The sequence below is a fragment of the Aedes aegypti genome, chromosome 2 (assembly GCF_002204515.2).
Source record: "Aedes aegypti strain LVP_AGWG chromosome 2, AaegL5.0 Primary Assembly, whole genome shotgun sequence".
NCBI classification, from domain to species: Eukaryota; Metazoa; Arthropoda; class Insecta; order Diptera; family Culicidae; genus Aedes; species Aedes aegypti.
Window position 1 is genome coordinate 294,095,859 of NC_035108.1, and position 17,725 is coordinate 294,113,583.

Here is a 17,725-nt window from a genome sequence, read left to right on the forward strand (position 1 = left end):
TGGTGCGATATTTCGTTTTTGTCATAGAGATCTTCTTCTTCTTGGCATTAACGTCCTCACTGGGACATTTTTGAATATTAGATCGCTTGGGCCACTATAGGAACACATGTGCCTATAGTAGCATTATTTCTAATTTCTGTTCCTATAGTAGCACTAGCTTAAAGGCGTAGGCAAAACAAATCAAAATCGTGCTTTTACAAAACTTTTATATTTTTCTTTTTAAGTATAGAGCTTTCGCTTGATATCAAAATGTACTTAAACCTTCAATTATTTTGTTTAATAAGAATATTTTCTCTTAGTAGTACTTTTATAGAACTCTGGACCTATAGCAAGGAAGCCTACATTTCAAGCAAAACTATTTATTTCGATAATTTTTTGAACAAAATCGAGCTGTAAATCAATGGTACTTAGATAAATAGCTCCTGACCTTCACGTCAGATTTATAGCAAAACGCAAAACGGCCGTAATAAGCCACTAGTGCGACTATAGGGGATTGTCTACTAAGGGTACACCGATTCTATACTAATCTAATGAATAAACAACTTTTTTTGGATCGATGAAAATAAAACTTATGTATTTAAAGATGCATCAAAATCCATAGTTTAAAAACGAATATTTTGAAAGTAAAATCATATATCATTGCTGTCAATTAAAAATGTAAAATATATGATGCCGAGTACCATTATGTTATCCGGTTTTGAACTTTTAGGCTATTGGGAAAAATCCAAGAATTGGAAAACTGAATTTGATTGGACACCCTACTAAAGTCACTACATACTATTTTGCTATCTGACCGCTACCAGCGATCTTTTTTATTTATAATTTTTTAAAGTTTTGAAGTCTCCTGAGCTTGGAATTATCTTTACCGAACTACAATTTGTTTGACGTTGGTTTGTTTATGTGTTGATCACCGACCCAGTTCCTAAAAACGAAAACAACATAAGTAATCTTCTAAACACCTTTCAAGAAATTTGCAAAACATTTCACAAAAAATCAATAACAATTGTGAAAAAACTGTGTCAAACAACTGTCTTTGAAGCCACCGTTTTTTTTTCGCTGAGAATATACTAGACGTTAGCAAGACCTTAAAAGTAGTTTGTTGTTACTGAACAAAAGAATGGATTTACACGTTATTTAACAATCCTACGATGAGGAGAAGATTTTCCTCTTTTTTATCTGGATCCATTGCTCAAAAACAACGAGCTACACACTCGGTTACCCATGGCTTTTGGGGCGAGATAATGAGTTATGCGAAATGTTGACTTCAAAACTATAAGCATTATTAGTCAAAAATATGACTAGAAATGAAAATACGTTCTATATTGATATAAACCTTTTCTCTCAAGCACTTTTTATGTAAACGTCTTTTTCATGAAGAAATTGTAGATCTAAGTCGTGGGAAAGAGAGTGTTAACCAATCTACATATTGTATGAAGTTTAGAATGCAGTAAAATTTGAATTGGTCGCAAAAAAGAGTGATTTTTCCTAGAGAAAAAAACGTACACACAATTCACATTTTTGTAGGATTTTTATAATGTTTCAAGGACAAAATCTAAGAAACAATTATAGATTTCCGGTTGAATTTTCTAACTTTTTTATAAATTCCACACATAAGTTCTTGCACAGTACCACTTTTTCTGTCATTTCTTTTTAAAGAATATATTTCAATCAGACAGTGTTTTCATTATTTTAATTTATTATCTAGGTTCAAGTTTAAAATGTTTCGATAGGTTGGATACGAGAATTTTGGTGGACTTTTTTTTGGTTGCTGTAAGTTTTTCGCTATGGCAACTTGAGCTATGACAACAATAAGCAACTGCAAAGAAAATTTTCCTCTCTCTTTCACTTTAACGTGAAAATTCCAAAGGCCAGTAAACGTCAAAATCCCATACAAAATCGAAACTGTGCAGAGCCCAATAGCATAGACAAACTGTACATGTAAACTGGTTACTACTCCGTGATTGATTGGTATTGATTAGAATTGCACTTCGATCCAAATAAGTGCACATTTTAGAAGATCTTATATTATTGGTCAATAACGATAGTCTTTACAGTTAGTTGGAATAGGGAAGAAAAGTTCGAATGTGATTGTGTCTTCTAGCGACCGAGAATACCTCTGCATTTCCACAATCATCAGGGGAAGGGTGTTTATTAGTGAGAGAGGAAAAAACGACTCCTAATTAAAACTAGTTTTACATTTTTGTTTAGCGAAGACCAATATATTTTGGTAGAAGATTAAAAGAGTACGTCGACATTCATAATGTTGAACTTTTCATAAGTTACTTTTCGTAATGACGAAAACAGATATTTATGTGATTATCAAAATTATATAAAACAGGAATGAGGGATTTGACGACACTTGTAGTGACGAACCAACCATAGTTTGTTTTAAAATTAAACGTGACATTGCAACAATAAATATGTGTATCACAAGCATGAAACGAGCTCATCAGTTGGTAATCCATCTTCGCCTGAACATGAATATCTTTTCGCACTCGTACAACGTAAATCAGACAGGTCACTCGCCCCACAGAAGCAACAATGAAAAGACCACACTGCGAACGCATTTTGAGATGCAGACTTTATACATGTCATTTAATTTCTGATCTGTTGTGTAACTTCTAATCGGCTGCGATTCATTTTGCCCATCTCTAGTATAGGCTACTATTTTAAATCTCTGTTTTCGATCGGTAGAGAACTCATTGTTTATTAAATCGCGAAGAATTTTTATCGTACCGTCGTTGGGGGTGACAATGGGTCAAAAAGGGATACGTACGATTTATTTATGGAATAACTATCGCAAATTAACTTCAATAAACATTAAATTTGGTGTGTATGTACTTTGATGTTACATTAACAACTGTCTCGAAAACTAAAGAAAAATATTTATTCACAGCGGCACCACAAGTGAATGAAAAATGACCCAATCTCACCCCATAGAGGGGGTGACATTGGGTCACTGTAATTGAAAAAACTTGTTTTTGAGAATATGATTGCAAAACCATTCACAGCTGAAAAATATTGATGGAATACGATGCAAACAAGACGAAAAGATATCTAAGATGTTTCACAAGTATGATAAACCCACTTAAAAGAACGATTATACCAAAAAATTGAAGAGCTATGAGAAAAATATGTAAACCCAGAATTTATCGTAGAGTTTACAATAATTTTCTTCTTATTTCCCTAAAATTGTCTTCAAAATATCATCCCCATTACCATAAAGCCCCAAAGGTGTACTGGAACAGCGATTATTTTAAATCTTCGAAAATATTGAAATTTCGGTGCGTCATTCCACGATCGATACATGTTTGGCAAATGTTGACGTCATTATCCCGGTATTTCAGCGATCCAACTCATTTGTACTTCTGTGAGAAGTTTCTATAATATGAAAACACTGATAAATAATTGAATTAAAAAAAAAACAATTCATTTGATAAAATTTTACGATGTTGCTGCGCACGAAACACATTTGCTGGTTTGGGAAGTTGTCAAAATGCGTTGCATTGTTATTCAATGCAAGGAATCCTCAAGTAGACTTGTTTAATGTTACAGATATGCTGTATTTAAAAAGAATAAACACATCTCAATGAAAAAAGAGAACACCCGGCACCGTATAATGTCGAAAAAGTGGGCTTGCAATTTCATTTACTATCGTTCTTGCTTGACCCAATCTCACCCCCATTTCTAATGTTTTGGACACCGTACCGAAAAAAATGAAATTTTTGTGGAAAAATCAATTAGATTCCGGAAAATACGTGTGAAGTGCAATGAAAAGACTTCCAACCTTCTACTAATATAACGATAGAGGTTAAAGTTCATGCGTGGTACTTTGCACAGGAGAAATTAAATGTTGTAAATTTTATCTAGTTTCAACATACAAGTTTATTGATATAGTAAACAAAAACTACTATTTCTAAGAATGTATATTGTGATGAATTATGTGTAATAATATGTTTCCTAACATGTGAATTATTAATTTGAGTAATATCAACGTTATTAGCTGAAATATTTCATAAAACATATTTTTCCGTTTTGACCCAATCTCACCCCCTAGACCCATTGTCACCCCCATCGACGGTATGTTGAACAAGACCAAAATTCTTTGAAGATTTTTCATATGTCGTAAAGGTTTACAACAAGAATACCTTCAAGCATTTTTGGACAAATTTGTGGAACAATTCGAAGGAGCTTTTTCAGTAGTAGACAGAATTTCAAAAAAAGATACTTATATAACAAAGCAAACAGTAAATGATTGGAACCGATCTTTCTACCAAACCTCTTTTAGCAAACTTGATGCTAAAATTTATAGTGGTGAATTTGAGGTTGGGGCGGAATCGACATTATTGATTAACATTCATTGGCCAACACTTTTTGTTCAAGCATTAATTATTGACACTTTTTTCGACCAAACTTATGGGTAAAAACCGGGTTAATCAACGGAGAGATACATAAGTTGGAACTTCTAGTGTAATTTCAGAAATGTTTTTTTTTTCCTTTCTTATGAGACACCGGAATGATTTCTAACAAAATCACTACCCAGTTGTTTAGTTGTTATTCCTAATTCCTATTATTATTCCTATTTGTCAGAATGTTCTTAAAAAAATGGCTGGAAATATCTATAAAATATACACCTAATTTCTTAAAACATCCAAATCACACCTTGTTTGTCTTTAGATAAATAATTATCCGCTGCTTACTGTTTCGAGTTTGAAAACTTGACCCAGCCTTTAGTTTCCTTGTCAACAGTTTACGAAAATAGTGACTTTAGTGACCATTTTTTTGAAAGTGACTTTAGCGACATTTTGTTACAAATTAGTGACTTTTTTCACTAAAGAAAAAAAAGAGGGACAATTCATCATTGATTAAGAAATAACTGTCTTTGAAAAACAACCAGTTTGACAGTGCTAAAATAAAAGAATATACTTTTTATGACAGAAGGCAAAATCTCGGATAACAATGTTATCGTATAACACGTTAGTTTTCACTTTAAAGACAGAAGAAAAAAATGTGTTTTGAAGAAGACTCTTAATGAACGTGTTATAGACTCAATGGCGATAATTATGAGAAAAACAAGTTTTGAATGGATAGTCTATGATCAGAAGAAGAAAAAATATTTGATGAAAATGTAAGCAAGTGTAATACAAATAATCGTTAAACCAGTATAACTACAAAAAGCTAAGGACTTAAAGTAAAATTGTCTATTGAAACAAGCGAAATTTTGCCTCAAAAACTCAAAAGAATAGCATATGTTTGAATAAAAAAATAATGATGAAATTATAAAAAAACAGTAGGATTCGTCATTAACCAAAATAAATCCTACATATCAGCGTTGAAGCTATCTGATTAATTTTAAGTTCGCAATTTGGCCAAATAACATTCGGTCAAATTGCTGGACACCATTCAAAATACAGTCAACTCTGCCTTACCCGATATCGAGTTATATCCGAGATGAGCCAGCCTCGGGCTGCAAATCTCGTTAATAAAGATAATAATAATAATCGAGTTAGACAACCATAGTAAATGCTGGTTTTCATTACTAACGCAGTTACACTGTTTTTGTGTTCTTTGACTCGATAGCTCCCTAACTCGATGGTCTTTTCAGTATCGAGTTATGGAGAATTGACTCTTATACCTTATAATCTAAGAAAAGCGGTAACCGCTAAATGGTATAGGCCGCAAAATGGCATACCGCGGAATGGTTTACCGCCAAATGTCGGACAACCGTTTAAATGACAATAGATCTGTTACGTGGCATCTGTAAGATCACAGTTGTATGCGTGATTCAACAATCAAGGTGTTGAAATATGTATTAACAGATACCAAGTCAGTATTACTAAGCCACATGAGGCTATTGAGGTTCTGGTGGCCGCGTTTTAATAAGAATGAGCAACTGTCAATCGAGGAATTTGCGTAGCTTTCGTGGGATCACCATTGGGCTCCCCGTGTGTCTGCTGTTGTCATAAATGTTCAGTCATAACAGGAACTACCTAGTTCATGAATTTAATCTAATGAATAAGGTTTCAAGAGATTATCCAAAATATTTGGTTTGATAACCATCATATTTATCCATGACTTTCATTAACAAATTGATAGACTAGAAGTTTTAGTAGAAGACAGAAACGTGGAATACAGAAACCCCAGATAAACTGTGTTGATGAATAATGTTTCTCTTCAGAGAAGAATATTGAAACTGTAATTCAACATCCTAAAATCATTTATTTTTTATTCAAAATGAAAGTTTTTAGACATGTAGTTACGTTTTATTTAGAAAAAACATCTTAAGGAAATACAATAAAAATTATTTCTACGTCACCAAAAAAACCCTTTATAACTCCAGGTTGAGGTACACTTTTATTTTCGTTTATTGCTGGGGCGAACCGCTCTAACAGCTGTCAAAATGTTTTTTTATTGGGCCGGGTCGAACCCGGATCTGCCTCAGGTTCGACCCAAACAAAACGAGGTTCGCTCTGCCGATTTTTTGCGATCCAACCTGAGCGGGGTTCAACTTTCAAAAATGATTGTTTACATTTTTATAATTATCAAAATTAACGATTAAAGCAAAATTTTAATAACAGGAGGTGTTTACAAAAGCATTCGGCAATATTTATTGCATTAATATTGAGACTTTATTTTGTGATTTTGCACTCAGAGAAGCGAAATTTCATGAAACTGTGTGGCTGACAGTTCGAATGGAAGTATGACACATTCGATTTGACTCGAACCTGGATCCGTTTTCGTTCGTTTATTGCGAGTCGGGTCAGCTCTGACCCCAGGTGCAAAACCGAAAACGCCATAAGATGTTTTTACATGGGTCATTGTCCCGCGTAAAAACCACGTTTTTTCAAAAACGACGTAAAAGATAACCACGTTGTTTCAAAAAACGATTGAAAAATCTTAGTCGGAATTTTTGTTTCCACATAAAACAATTTTCAAACAAAAACAAAACATTTTCTTGCGATACCACGTAAATCAATTACATCAGTCAAAGCTGAAAACAACAAAATGATTTAAAGAAATAGCAGATCATCTTCAAGATAACCGACGCGAGAAATTTTCGCCAAACGCACAGAAAATTCGTCGCTCCCTTACCGTCAATTGAAGTTGGTCAGTTCCTCCTTCAAACATAAATACAAACGCTTAAGAAATAGTACAGTAGCTAGGAAAGTATTACAATCGTAAAGCATTAAAACATACCTCAGTACGCGTCCCACACCCATGCACAAAAGTAGTGTAATACAATATGTCAATTGATCGTTTACAGAAAGATATTCAAGTCTACCGTTATTAGGAAAAACCTCAACAAAAAAGCCAGCTCCCCACCCCACACGGAACCAGACAGTTGCCAGACGACGAAAGAATGCATTTTCGAAGGTAAGTTCCGTGCTGGCTCAGGGAAGTGCTTCGTAGTATGAAGTGCGATCAAATGTGGTTAACAACAGTTGTTGGTACTCGATGGGTTGATTAAATTTCCGATTCTTGTGATGCGTGATCACCCGGTTGTTTTCGATGCAGATACAAAGACTCAATTTCATACTCGCACAGGGGCACTGTTTTCGCACCAAGTTGCTTACAAACTATCAAATGATACATCAACCATAAAACAGTTTATTCTTGTCAAATAATATATAACATCTATGACGTTCAGTATTGATGGAGTATTTGGAGTTTGACATATAGGTAATTCGATAGTTTTTTTTACCAACTTGATGTGATAACAGTGCTCGAGACGAGAAGTAATTTGAGTCATTGTTATCAAACAGATTTTGAAGGAATTAACGAGAAGTTACAAAACAAAATATGAAATACAAACTACAGAAACTGATGAAAGAACTAAAAGGCAATGAAAATGTCAAGTAAAACAAAACAGAAAAAATAGCGAAAGTATGAACAAATGTACGTACGGTTGAAGAATGTCGAAACGTGTATAGGTATCGTTGTGTTGGGGAGTGAAGCACTTACCTCATGGGGCGACATTAGCCGGCTATCTTTGCCAGGGTGGCTGGTCACGATGGTGTTGGTCCCACTGGCCGCCGCCGCCGAAGAGAGCGCTTTGAGATGGGCTTGGACCTGTTGTTGCTGCTGTTGAGCGGCTGCCGTGGCCGCCGCTACGGCCGCTGCCGCATGTTTCTCCTGCTGTTTCTGCTGCAGCAGCTGTTGCGTTGCCAGACTTATCTTTTTCTGGTACTGAGGCTTCCGGGCTCGAATTTCCTCTAAGCTTAGATCCTCAGGGGGGTGAACTATTTTGGAAGTTGTACCGGTGGCGGGTATCACAGTCGAAGATTTGGCCGCATCGCCCGTAGCTGCTGCATTTGCCGCGTTGGCCGAATTGGTTGTAGGCGGGGCACTGATCGTCGCACTACTGCAAAGAATCGGTGCTTTGGATGAGAATTTCCTACATTTATTGTACCTTCAATCAAACACAGACCTGTAGGCAGGGAAAGTTGCCTTGTTGATAGCGGGATTGGCGGAGATTGTAGTTGACGAGGCGGCTGCCGGGAACAGTGGCCTCGGGTGACCTCCCATCATCTGGGGCATCATCTGCATTCCTGGGGGAACCATGTAGGGCATGTGACCCATCGTTGCCATCATCGGATTCATTCCGTACGGCTGCAGATGAGGTGTGATCATATTAGGCATGACCATGCCCTGAGAAACAGGTGCTGCAAAGGAGGAGAATATGGCATTGAGCTACTATCCTTTTTCTAATTTCGAAATTCTAAAGCATAGTTTCAATCATTACTGCAACAAAAAGGCATTGATTTGAAAATCTCGTAATTTTTCACACTGATCCATAATATGTCACAATTTGATCCATATTATAAAAATTGATCCATAATAGTGTTTTCAAAAACAGATCGATTTTTTTTAAATTATGTATCAATCCGTGTAGGCTTGAGTGAAAGCAAAAATGATAAAACCCCCATCAATAATTTTTCGTCAGTAAACTGGTACACATATGTAGTTTCTTAAAGTTGCCATACGAACTCGAGAATGCTTATTCCTGTGGCCGGAGTTATTCCGGTGGGTCACTGCGTAGTCAGGTAGAAAATGGCAATTTTTTGTGACATGCCATGTTATGTTTATTTATTTGCAATGACAATGAGATTAATTTGCATATATAATTAAGATCTGATATTCAATTATAAATGAAGAGGTTTGTACCATTTAGAATGTACCGGATGTTGCCATTTGGACTTAATGCCCTGAAGAACCGGTTATAGATTTGATGGATACTAAGCCGTTTCAATACTCGAAAACTTGAGATCAAACATAATAGTTCACTAAAATGCGTCCCTATAAGCTTGGTACAGATGTTTAGATACAAATTGGCTACTTTAGCGTAAATTTGAGGCGTCTCAAGGACCAGAAACATTGGAGTGCGACGCATTGAAGCGAGTGAAAGTTGACACGTTTTCGGCTTGGTGAAAAACTGTAATATCGGTGCAAATATTGTAAAAAAGTTACAAACAAGCGGTGTAAAGCAAGAATAAAGTTAAGTGCTACCGGACAAAAGTAGTTTTGTGGAGAATATTACGAAAGAAAGCCAAAAATCTGTGATCTCATCGGTAGAAGGAAAAAGTTAGGTTAGCGTCGGAATGGGAGCGTAGGACGACCCACCAGATGGTGGGGGATGTACATCATGTCGACTGGACTGGGGACAAGACGGAGAGGCGGCAGCCGCCGTAGTACGCAACGGAATTCAAGATGACAACAAATCAAAACGAGAGGATGTGATCTACACCCACAGAGACGCCGCACCGTACAGAGTGTATTTTGAATTGAGGAATGAAGAAAATGGAGCGAAGAAAATCAACAAGTTTGGGCTGGGCTCAACACTGCGTAGCAACGACACGTTCAAACGTCACATTGTCGACATGAAGTATGCAGGAAGACAGAAAATCCTGGTCTTCCTGAACAGCTATGTGAAAGCGAATCAACTGGTCAAAAGCATCAACGAGTCGAACAGTATTGCTGTGTGCATTTGAAACGCAAATATCAAATGCGGGAACACCAAACGCGGTAAGATTTTTCACAAGTAATGCAAAGTCAAAATTTGATTTTCTTTGCTAGGTTGGCGGTGATATGGATCATGGTTGCTAAGTATCCTTTGATTGCTTTGTGTTACCGCATTTGAAGCCTAGTTAGCCAAGGTTTGCACGTCAAACGCAAACAGCAATATCTACAGAGCGTACGTTCCGCAACACCTCGTATGTGTTACAGGTGCTATCGCTGGGATCCCTGCAGAAATTCCGATCGAGCAAATCGAGGATGATTTGGAATGTGATGTGCCAATCGTGGGTGTTCGCCGGCTCACGCGATTCATCGATGGAGTGAAGATGCCAACCAACCGCGTCAGTGTAACGTTCAGAACGGACAGTCTACCTGACAAGGTCAGATTGTTCTGCTGCTCAAGTCGTGTGCAACCATTCGTGCAAAAAGTAGTCATTTGCCTAAACTGCCTTCGTATAAATCATCGCACTGCAAATTGCCGAAGTGCAAAACGCTGCCAGCGATGCTCAGAACGTCACGATGACATTCATGAGTACGACAGATGTGAAAAGGGTAAGAAGTGCGTGAACTGCAGAAGTACGGATCACACTACAACAGATCCGAACTGCCCCGAAATCAAACGACAGGATAAAATCAAAAAGCTGATGGCAAAGAGGAACCTTACATACGCCGAAGCGAAAGAGCAGATTCCGATTGCAAATCAAAATTTGTACGAAACCCTGTATGATGCTGAGGATTTTCCGACTCCGGCGGAATCCTTTGCGGATATGACACGCGGCAATTTCCGTTGGAAGGACCCGCTGCGAGAACAATGGATGCAGGCCAACAACGAGAGGGTAAAAATGCAAGCTTCAGTGAACATTGGGAAGTCCCCAGACAAACAGCCGAACAGGAAGAGGAAAACAACCACGAACACGGACAAGACAACCGAGAAGCGAAATCACATCCTTGGAAAGGAAGCAGCAGAGGCCACAAACGGAGTGGCTCTAATCAACAATCACCGCGTCGACGAAAAGGAAAGATGGGAGAACATGTCAAGGCAAATCATGGAACGAGTGCAGAAGGAGCAGCATAATCTTCTGATGACTTTCTACGCAGACTTTATCGCTCAGTTGGATAATGACGAAACCACCAAAGAAAAATTTATGACGTGCACCAAAAGGCACTTCAACTTCGCAAAGTCAGTAATACACCACTGCGACACAAAGTAAGGTAAGCACTTCTTCATTATAATAGCTCGTAGCCAGTACAAGATGAAAATAAATAAAATTAGCCTCTACCTCATACCAAATTAAAATTCGGGGAGTTAAGTAAAATAAAAATATGACAGTGTAACGTGCAGAGTCTCGATAAAAATAAGGCAGAGATCCACAGGGTTTTTTTCGGCGAAGGCTTCGATGCAAGTTTCTTATCAGAGACATGGACAAATGCAACTCTTGAAACCTCTAAAAAGTAGGATGCCACCTAATTGCCTGTTCAAGAGATGACGGCTACGGAGGTAGCGCAATCCTCTTGCGGAACAACTAGTGATCCTTTATAGAAAGATAAGCGAAAGTAAAATAGAAAGACAACAGACCAGCAGTGCTGATTTTGCTCGGCGTCGAGAACAATATTGTAACACGGACATGACTTCCTCATTGCTAAAAAAAAATATTTTGTTTCATTATAGATCTTTGAGCTACATATTCAAACTAATAAACAGCCCAAAAAATCAACAACTAAAAATCGCATTGACATAAAATTTAAAAAGAAAAATATTTCATATTTTTGCTTCATGCAAAATTACTTTTACCGATATAATTTCAAGCGGATAACATTACTCCTCAAGAAAAGTTCAAAACAAACATAACGCATGTTCGTTTGGCTCACACTTTGACAGCTCTCGTTGCTCGATTGGCTCACACTTTGACAGAAATGTCAGCTTCCGCGAATCTCTCTTATAAAGGATTTCTAGGAACAACCATAGCTATACTAAAATAAATCTACCCGCCCTGTCCAATAAAACACAAGCTGTAGCGATTTCAGTGCTATCGATGAAATTAGTCTTGTTTTCTGTGTATGTGAGCCCATCGATCAGCGTACCCGACTTCAAGGAAGATCTGCAGATTTTGTTCGACTCTGTGAGACAGTTTGAGAACGTAATTATAGGAGGGGATTTTAATGCCCATCACGGAGACTGGGGAGATGAAAATATGGACAGGAAAGGAGACATACTTGCGGACATGATTAGAGCTGCCTTCTTTTGAATGATGGATCCGCTACATTTGTTCCAGTACGGTTAGGATGTAGGTCTTCCGCAATAGTAGAAGCATTAACCTAAGAATGCTAATGTCGCTGCTGTTCGTGTTACCAACATCTAGTTTGCCACGAACTGACAGCGTGAGTACCGGGCTTCAAAGTGTCAGATTAATTTTAAGAACCAAAACAACATCATGGTATAGAACAAACAATGAAAAACCATAGTTTAAGGTAAAAAAATTGAAATCAGTTTTGTGACAACTACGCTATTAGCGTTCTACTACTAATAATTCTATTTCCGCAATTGACTTGACCATGTGTTCCCCGCAGATACAGTCAAAGGCTCAGTGGCGAACATTAGCGTACGGAATTGGCAGTCACCACTTGGCGATCGAGATTACAATAAGCAACAAAGTAGATGAACGTCCGAAGTATTGCTATGATAACAAAAAAATTGCGACTTCAATTGCAAATCTGGAGCCGACGAAAATACGCAATGTAGAGGATTTAAAGTCAGCAGTGAACCGTATTAGAAAGTGTAATAGGAGGAAAGACAATAGAACACCTAAGTTTTGGTGGTCGGATACTGTTGACCAACCATGGAAGGAAAAAACGGAGGCAAGGCGGGTTTTCAACAGAGAATCCTCTGTTAAAAATCTAATTGAATTCAAACGTAAAGCGGCCATCTTCCAGAAATTGAAGCGTGCAGAAATTAGAAACCAATTTGAAGAGTTTTCTTTTGAAATTGGACCACAAATTAGTTTCAAAGAATTGTGGAACAAAGTAGGTAGACTCGCTGGAAAGAGAATAAAACGTATCGAAAACAACACTCTATTAGATGACTCCAATGCAGCAAACCAATTTCTGGACAAGCACTTTGGGCCGAATGACGCAGAGGAGTGGATCGAAACAGTACCAGTAGCATCGTATAATTTACTAGATTTTTCAAAATGGAAAGTAATCATTAGTACTGTGGCAAAGTTTATTTGTTGATTTCCAAAGTAGGTTACTATGGTTAAGAAGGTTAAGTGGAGAAAATTTGACACTTTGGGTATCACCTCCAAATCTCGCATACTAGATGTTGGTCACAAGGTTTGCAGCGATTGATGGTCTTGCTGGAGCGCTTCGGCATTCAAGAGGGCTCCGCATCCGGGCGATCTTCAAGCAACCCGGAATTTATTATTGAATCTTTGGCATCGAACATCAGCGAGTTCTCCTACGATCCGGACAATAATGGCCAGGTTTTCGACCGGTGGTACCGCAAATACGAGGATCTCTTCCTGAAGGATGGTGCGAAATTAGACGATGCTGCGAAAGTACGTTTGCCCCTAAGAAGCCTCAGCGTCAACGTTTTCGATCGCTACGTCAATTTCGTCCTTCCGAAACATCCCACATTCGAGTTCACATTCGAAGAAAACGTGAAGCGACTCAAGGAATTGTTCAGCATCCGGATTTCGCTCTTCAGCAAAAGGTACCAGTGCTTCCAGCTGACAAAACACGATGCGGACGATTTTGTCACTTACGCGGGGACAGTCAACAAGTACTGTAAAGATTTCGAACTGAACAAGTTAACCGCAGACCAGTTCAAGAGTTTGTAAGGACCAGTGATGGAAAGTGGCGAACACTTCTTCTGAACTGGAACAAAAACAAAACCAAACGCTCCCGAGCGTCAGAGCGCTGGTTTACTCGCATCTGTCGCCTCCCGAGTAACTGAAGCTAAAAGTGATTCGCTGTTCAGAGTCATATTGTGCTTTTGGGGAAAAGCTGCTTCCCCTCCGAGATTTATGGTTCTCAAGGACTTTTGACTACAAACTAGTAGTTTACTGTCAATATGATGGTTATATAATTAATTTGTCCGTCAAAACCATAATAAATCACACCTTGCTCGGTTACTCGCGAGTAAACGCTCCCGAGCTTGTTGCTGCTTTTTTTGACATGGTCTCCCGAGCAGACGGGCGCGGACTTACTCACACCTAGCCAGTTCCCGAGTCTATGATGTTTGTTATGCGTTGGTATACACTCGTGAGCTGCATCGTGATGCGAACTTTTCCAGCACTGACTGCAAGCAAACCGGACACAAAGAGGGCTACTGTAGCTGCTATTCGTCGAAGACATCCTTTTCGAAGAAGAAAAATTCCAAGGTCAACAGTGTTTTCGCAATCAAGCAAGCGAGTCCAGACGGAAGTTCCTGACTGTGACGATCGATGGCTCTGAAGTAACGTTCCAATTTTACATGGCTTCGAACATCACGATTATCTCTCAGAAACCCTGGAGAAAACTCGGATCACCCAATCTACTACCTACCACAAGGGCAGCAACAACAGCGTCTGGCAAGCCTCTCCAGCTTCTTGGCGAACTTCAAAGCTCAGTCACTTTTGGAGGTGTCACCAAAATTGGAAAGCTTTACGTAGCCAACAACGACCTCAACCTTTTTGGTCTGGAATGGATCGACTTGTTCGGACTTTGGAACATGCCATTTTCAACGATTTGCAATCAAGTTCACGCTGATGGGTCGAACGCAATACAGCATTACAAGGCAAGATTTCACAAAGTTTTCCGGCAAGGTCTTGTACACTGCACAAAAACCAAGGTACGTCTGTTCCTGAAGCCCGAAGCTATGCCAGTCTACAAACCGAAACGCCCCGTTCCATTCACTTCTTCTTCTTCTTTCTGGCGTTACGTCCCCACTGGGACAGAGCCTGCTTCTCAGCTTAGTGTTCTTATGAGCACTTCCACAGTTATTAACTGAGAGCTTACTATGCCAATGACCATTTTTGCATGCGTATATCGTGTGGCAGGTACGAAGATACTCTATGCCCTGGGAAGTCGAGAAAATTTCCAACCCGAAAAGATCCTCGACCGGTGGGATTCGAACCCACGACCCTCAGCTTGGTCATGCTGAATAGCTGCGCGTTTACCGCTACGGCTATCTGGGCCCCATTCACGTCAGTGGAAAAAGTCGTTGCTGAAATGGACCGCCTACAAAAACTGGATATCATCACTCCGGTTGATTTTTCACAGTGGGCTGCACCAATCGGTTAAGAAACCAGGAGGAAAGATACGGACCTGTGCCGATTATTCGACCGGACTAAACGCCGCCCTGGAATCAAACAACTACCCATTGCCAGTTCCAGAGACATTTTCAGCAAGCTGAATGGCTGCAAATAATTCAGCATAATCGATTTAAGCGACGCTTACCTGCAAGTGGAAGTAGACGACAACTCAAAAAAATTACTGACAATCAACACCCAATGAGGACTTTTTCGATTGAACCGGCTAGCACCTGGCGTAAAGTCCGCTTCTGGAGCATTTCAACAGCTTATGAACACTATGATCGCAGATCTCAAGGGTGTAGAATCGTTCCTGGATGACTTGATGGTATTCAGCAACACCGAAAAGGAGCATCATGAAATTCTCACTGAACTATTTCAACGGCTGCAAGAATATGGCGTCATTCTTCGTGAAGAAAAGTGCAATCTATTTCAACATCAAATCAAGTATCTTGCACATATCGTTGAAGAATCTGGTATACGTCCGGATCCTGCAAAAATAGAAACTATTGTCAAGATGCCCCCTCCAAGTGACATCAACAGTCTTCGATCATTCCTCGGTGCAGTAAATTTTTATGGCAAGTTTGCATCGGAAATGCACCAACTACGGAAACCACTTGATGCACTTCTCAAGAAAGATGCTCAGTTTGTCAGGAGCAACGAATGCCAGAAATCTTTCGAGAAATTCAAAGAAGTACTCTAGTCAGACCTTCCACTCACCCATTACGACCCAACATTGGAAATAATCGTTGCAGCAGACGCATCTCAATCAGGAATTGGAGCTTGCATAATGTATAAATTTCCCGATGGCTCGTCAAAGCAGTTGCCCATGCAACCCGTTCTCTTACTGATGTTGAAAAACGTTACGTTACATGTTATATTCGTCTTCACATCTCACCTCAGGCCCGGATTTGAGGGGGGGGGCTTCCAAGGGGCCAAATGCTTACACAAAAACGACATATTCTACCATGTACCACTGCTTCAAAATAATTTCCCTGAGAGTAGCCAAAATTCCCTGAGAATTTCCGGTTTTTTTTAAATAATATTCCCTGATAATTCAAGGGTTTCAGGTAGTAGACACCCTGCATTAAAAACAGAGACCTGCTATAAGCCATGCAATAGTTTAGAAACTTCCGTCAGCATAGAAAAAATGTAACCTACCTTCCTGTTTCGGTTTCTTGTGCACGGGCTCGTCCTCCTCCGAGTCGGACCGGGTGCCACCGCCACCACCATTCTTCTGCTTCTCGTGCTCCCGGATGTCCTCCGGCGGAATTCCCTCCATGCCGTAGATCTCGATCGAAATGTTGGACCGATTCGGCAGCGAGTTTGGCACCTTATCGATCGATTCCTTGTGCACCTGCATACAGTGGATGGACAGCCCGGGACCGGTGTAGAGTTTCTTGTGGCAGATGTGACACTTGAAGTGCTTGGCCTTTTGATGCTGCACCAGAATCTTCTCGTCATCGAATTCACGATTGCAGTACCTGGAAGAAGTGGGGGGAAAATCGCGCCACACGAGGGCGGAACGCTAAGCTAAGGAAAATTTCTGTTTTGTTGACATTGTTTGGCACATTTTCCCAAACCCGAATTATGTAACCAGAACCCAATAGAGAATCCCGCTCAAAAAACACCGTACAGTAAATGATAAATAATTGATTTTTGCTCTATAAAAGGATACCAGCACCAGGGCTTCGATGCCTTCTTCTTTTTGCGACCCATTATTGGATTTTTTTTTCTCTGCTCTTGCTTTTCGCTGCTTAGGTGCTAATGAACAAGGCCGAATATTCTAAGCTCTTTTTCTCATTCAAGGCCCAATCGAACCTTTACTTCCACTAGCAACTTTTGATTATCACAGCACCGATTTCACTTTAACACAATAATTTTATGGAAACACGTCAACTTTTCCGCGAAAAATCCGAAAATATTACAGCGTAGAATTTTCACCTCACGATCAAGCACGAAGAAAAATGGAGACGGAGACGAAATTTTTGACGAGTCGGAGGACAAAGTGAAGTTGACTGCGATTGGGTTGCAAATCAGAGCTGCCAGATGATTTGATAGAAAATCTGTATCCACGAGGTTAAAAAATCTGTGTCCCATACAAAAAAATCTGTGTCCATACAAAAATTATTGAAAGAAAATCTGTGTTCCATACAAATTGAATCTGTGTCAGAATAAAAATATCTGTGTAATACAGAGAAATCTGTACATCTGGCAGCCCTGTTGCAAATTCCATCGTTTTGAATGAATTTGACGTTTCTCGCTGTCATCCTGTGCGAGGGGTGATGCAGTGGTCGAGCTCTGGTGGGGAATAGGAAAAGTACGTGCGGGAAAGTATACTTTTCGGCGTTTGCATCTAATGTCGTTTTCGTTTTTAAACCTGGGTTAGTGTTAACCTGACTCCAGAATAAAAAAACGTTTTC

The 17,725-nt window shown here is 39.2% G+C and overlaps 1 protein-coding gene across 6 annotated transcripts in view; it reads right to left on the reverse strand.

Moving 5' to 3' along the window:
- Positions 1-17,344, reverse strand: part of LOC5566966 (BUB3-interacting and GLEBS motif-containing protein ZNF207) — a 49,380-nt gene extending 32,036 nt beyond the window's left edge. For 3 of the 6 annotated variants that reach the window (XR_002500607.1, XM_021845409.1, XM_021845410.1), the window contains exons 1-4: positions 16,981-17,343; positions 16,464-16,786; positions 8,429-8,663; positions 7,963-8,362 (exon numbers count right to left, since the gene is read on the reverse strand). Coding sequence is in view for 5 of the 6 variants with exons in the window: in XM_021845409.1 (XP_021701101.1) it covers positions 7,963-8,362; positions 8,429-8,663; positions 16,464-16,786; positions 16,981-17,021 (999 nt within the window). In the remaining variant the exon portion in view is untranslated. Of the gene's footprint in view, positions 1-7,962; positions 8,363-8,428; positions 8,664-16,463; positions 16,787-16,980 lie in introns of all 6 variants that reach the window. The other 3 variants (XM_001651333.2, XM_001651334.2, XM_001651332.2) reach the window with 2 other exon arrangements.
- Between the last annotated feature and the right edge of the window lie 381 nt (positions 17,345-17,725).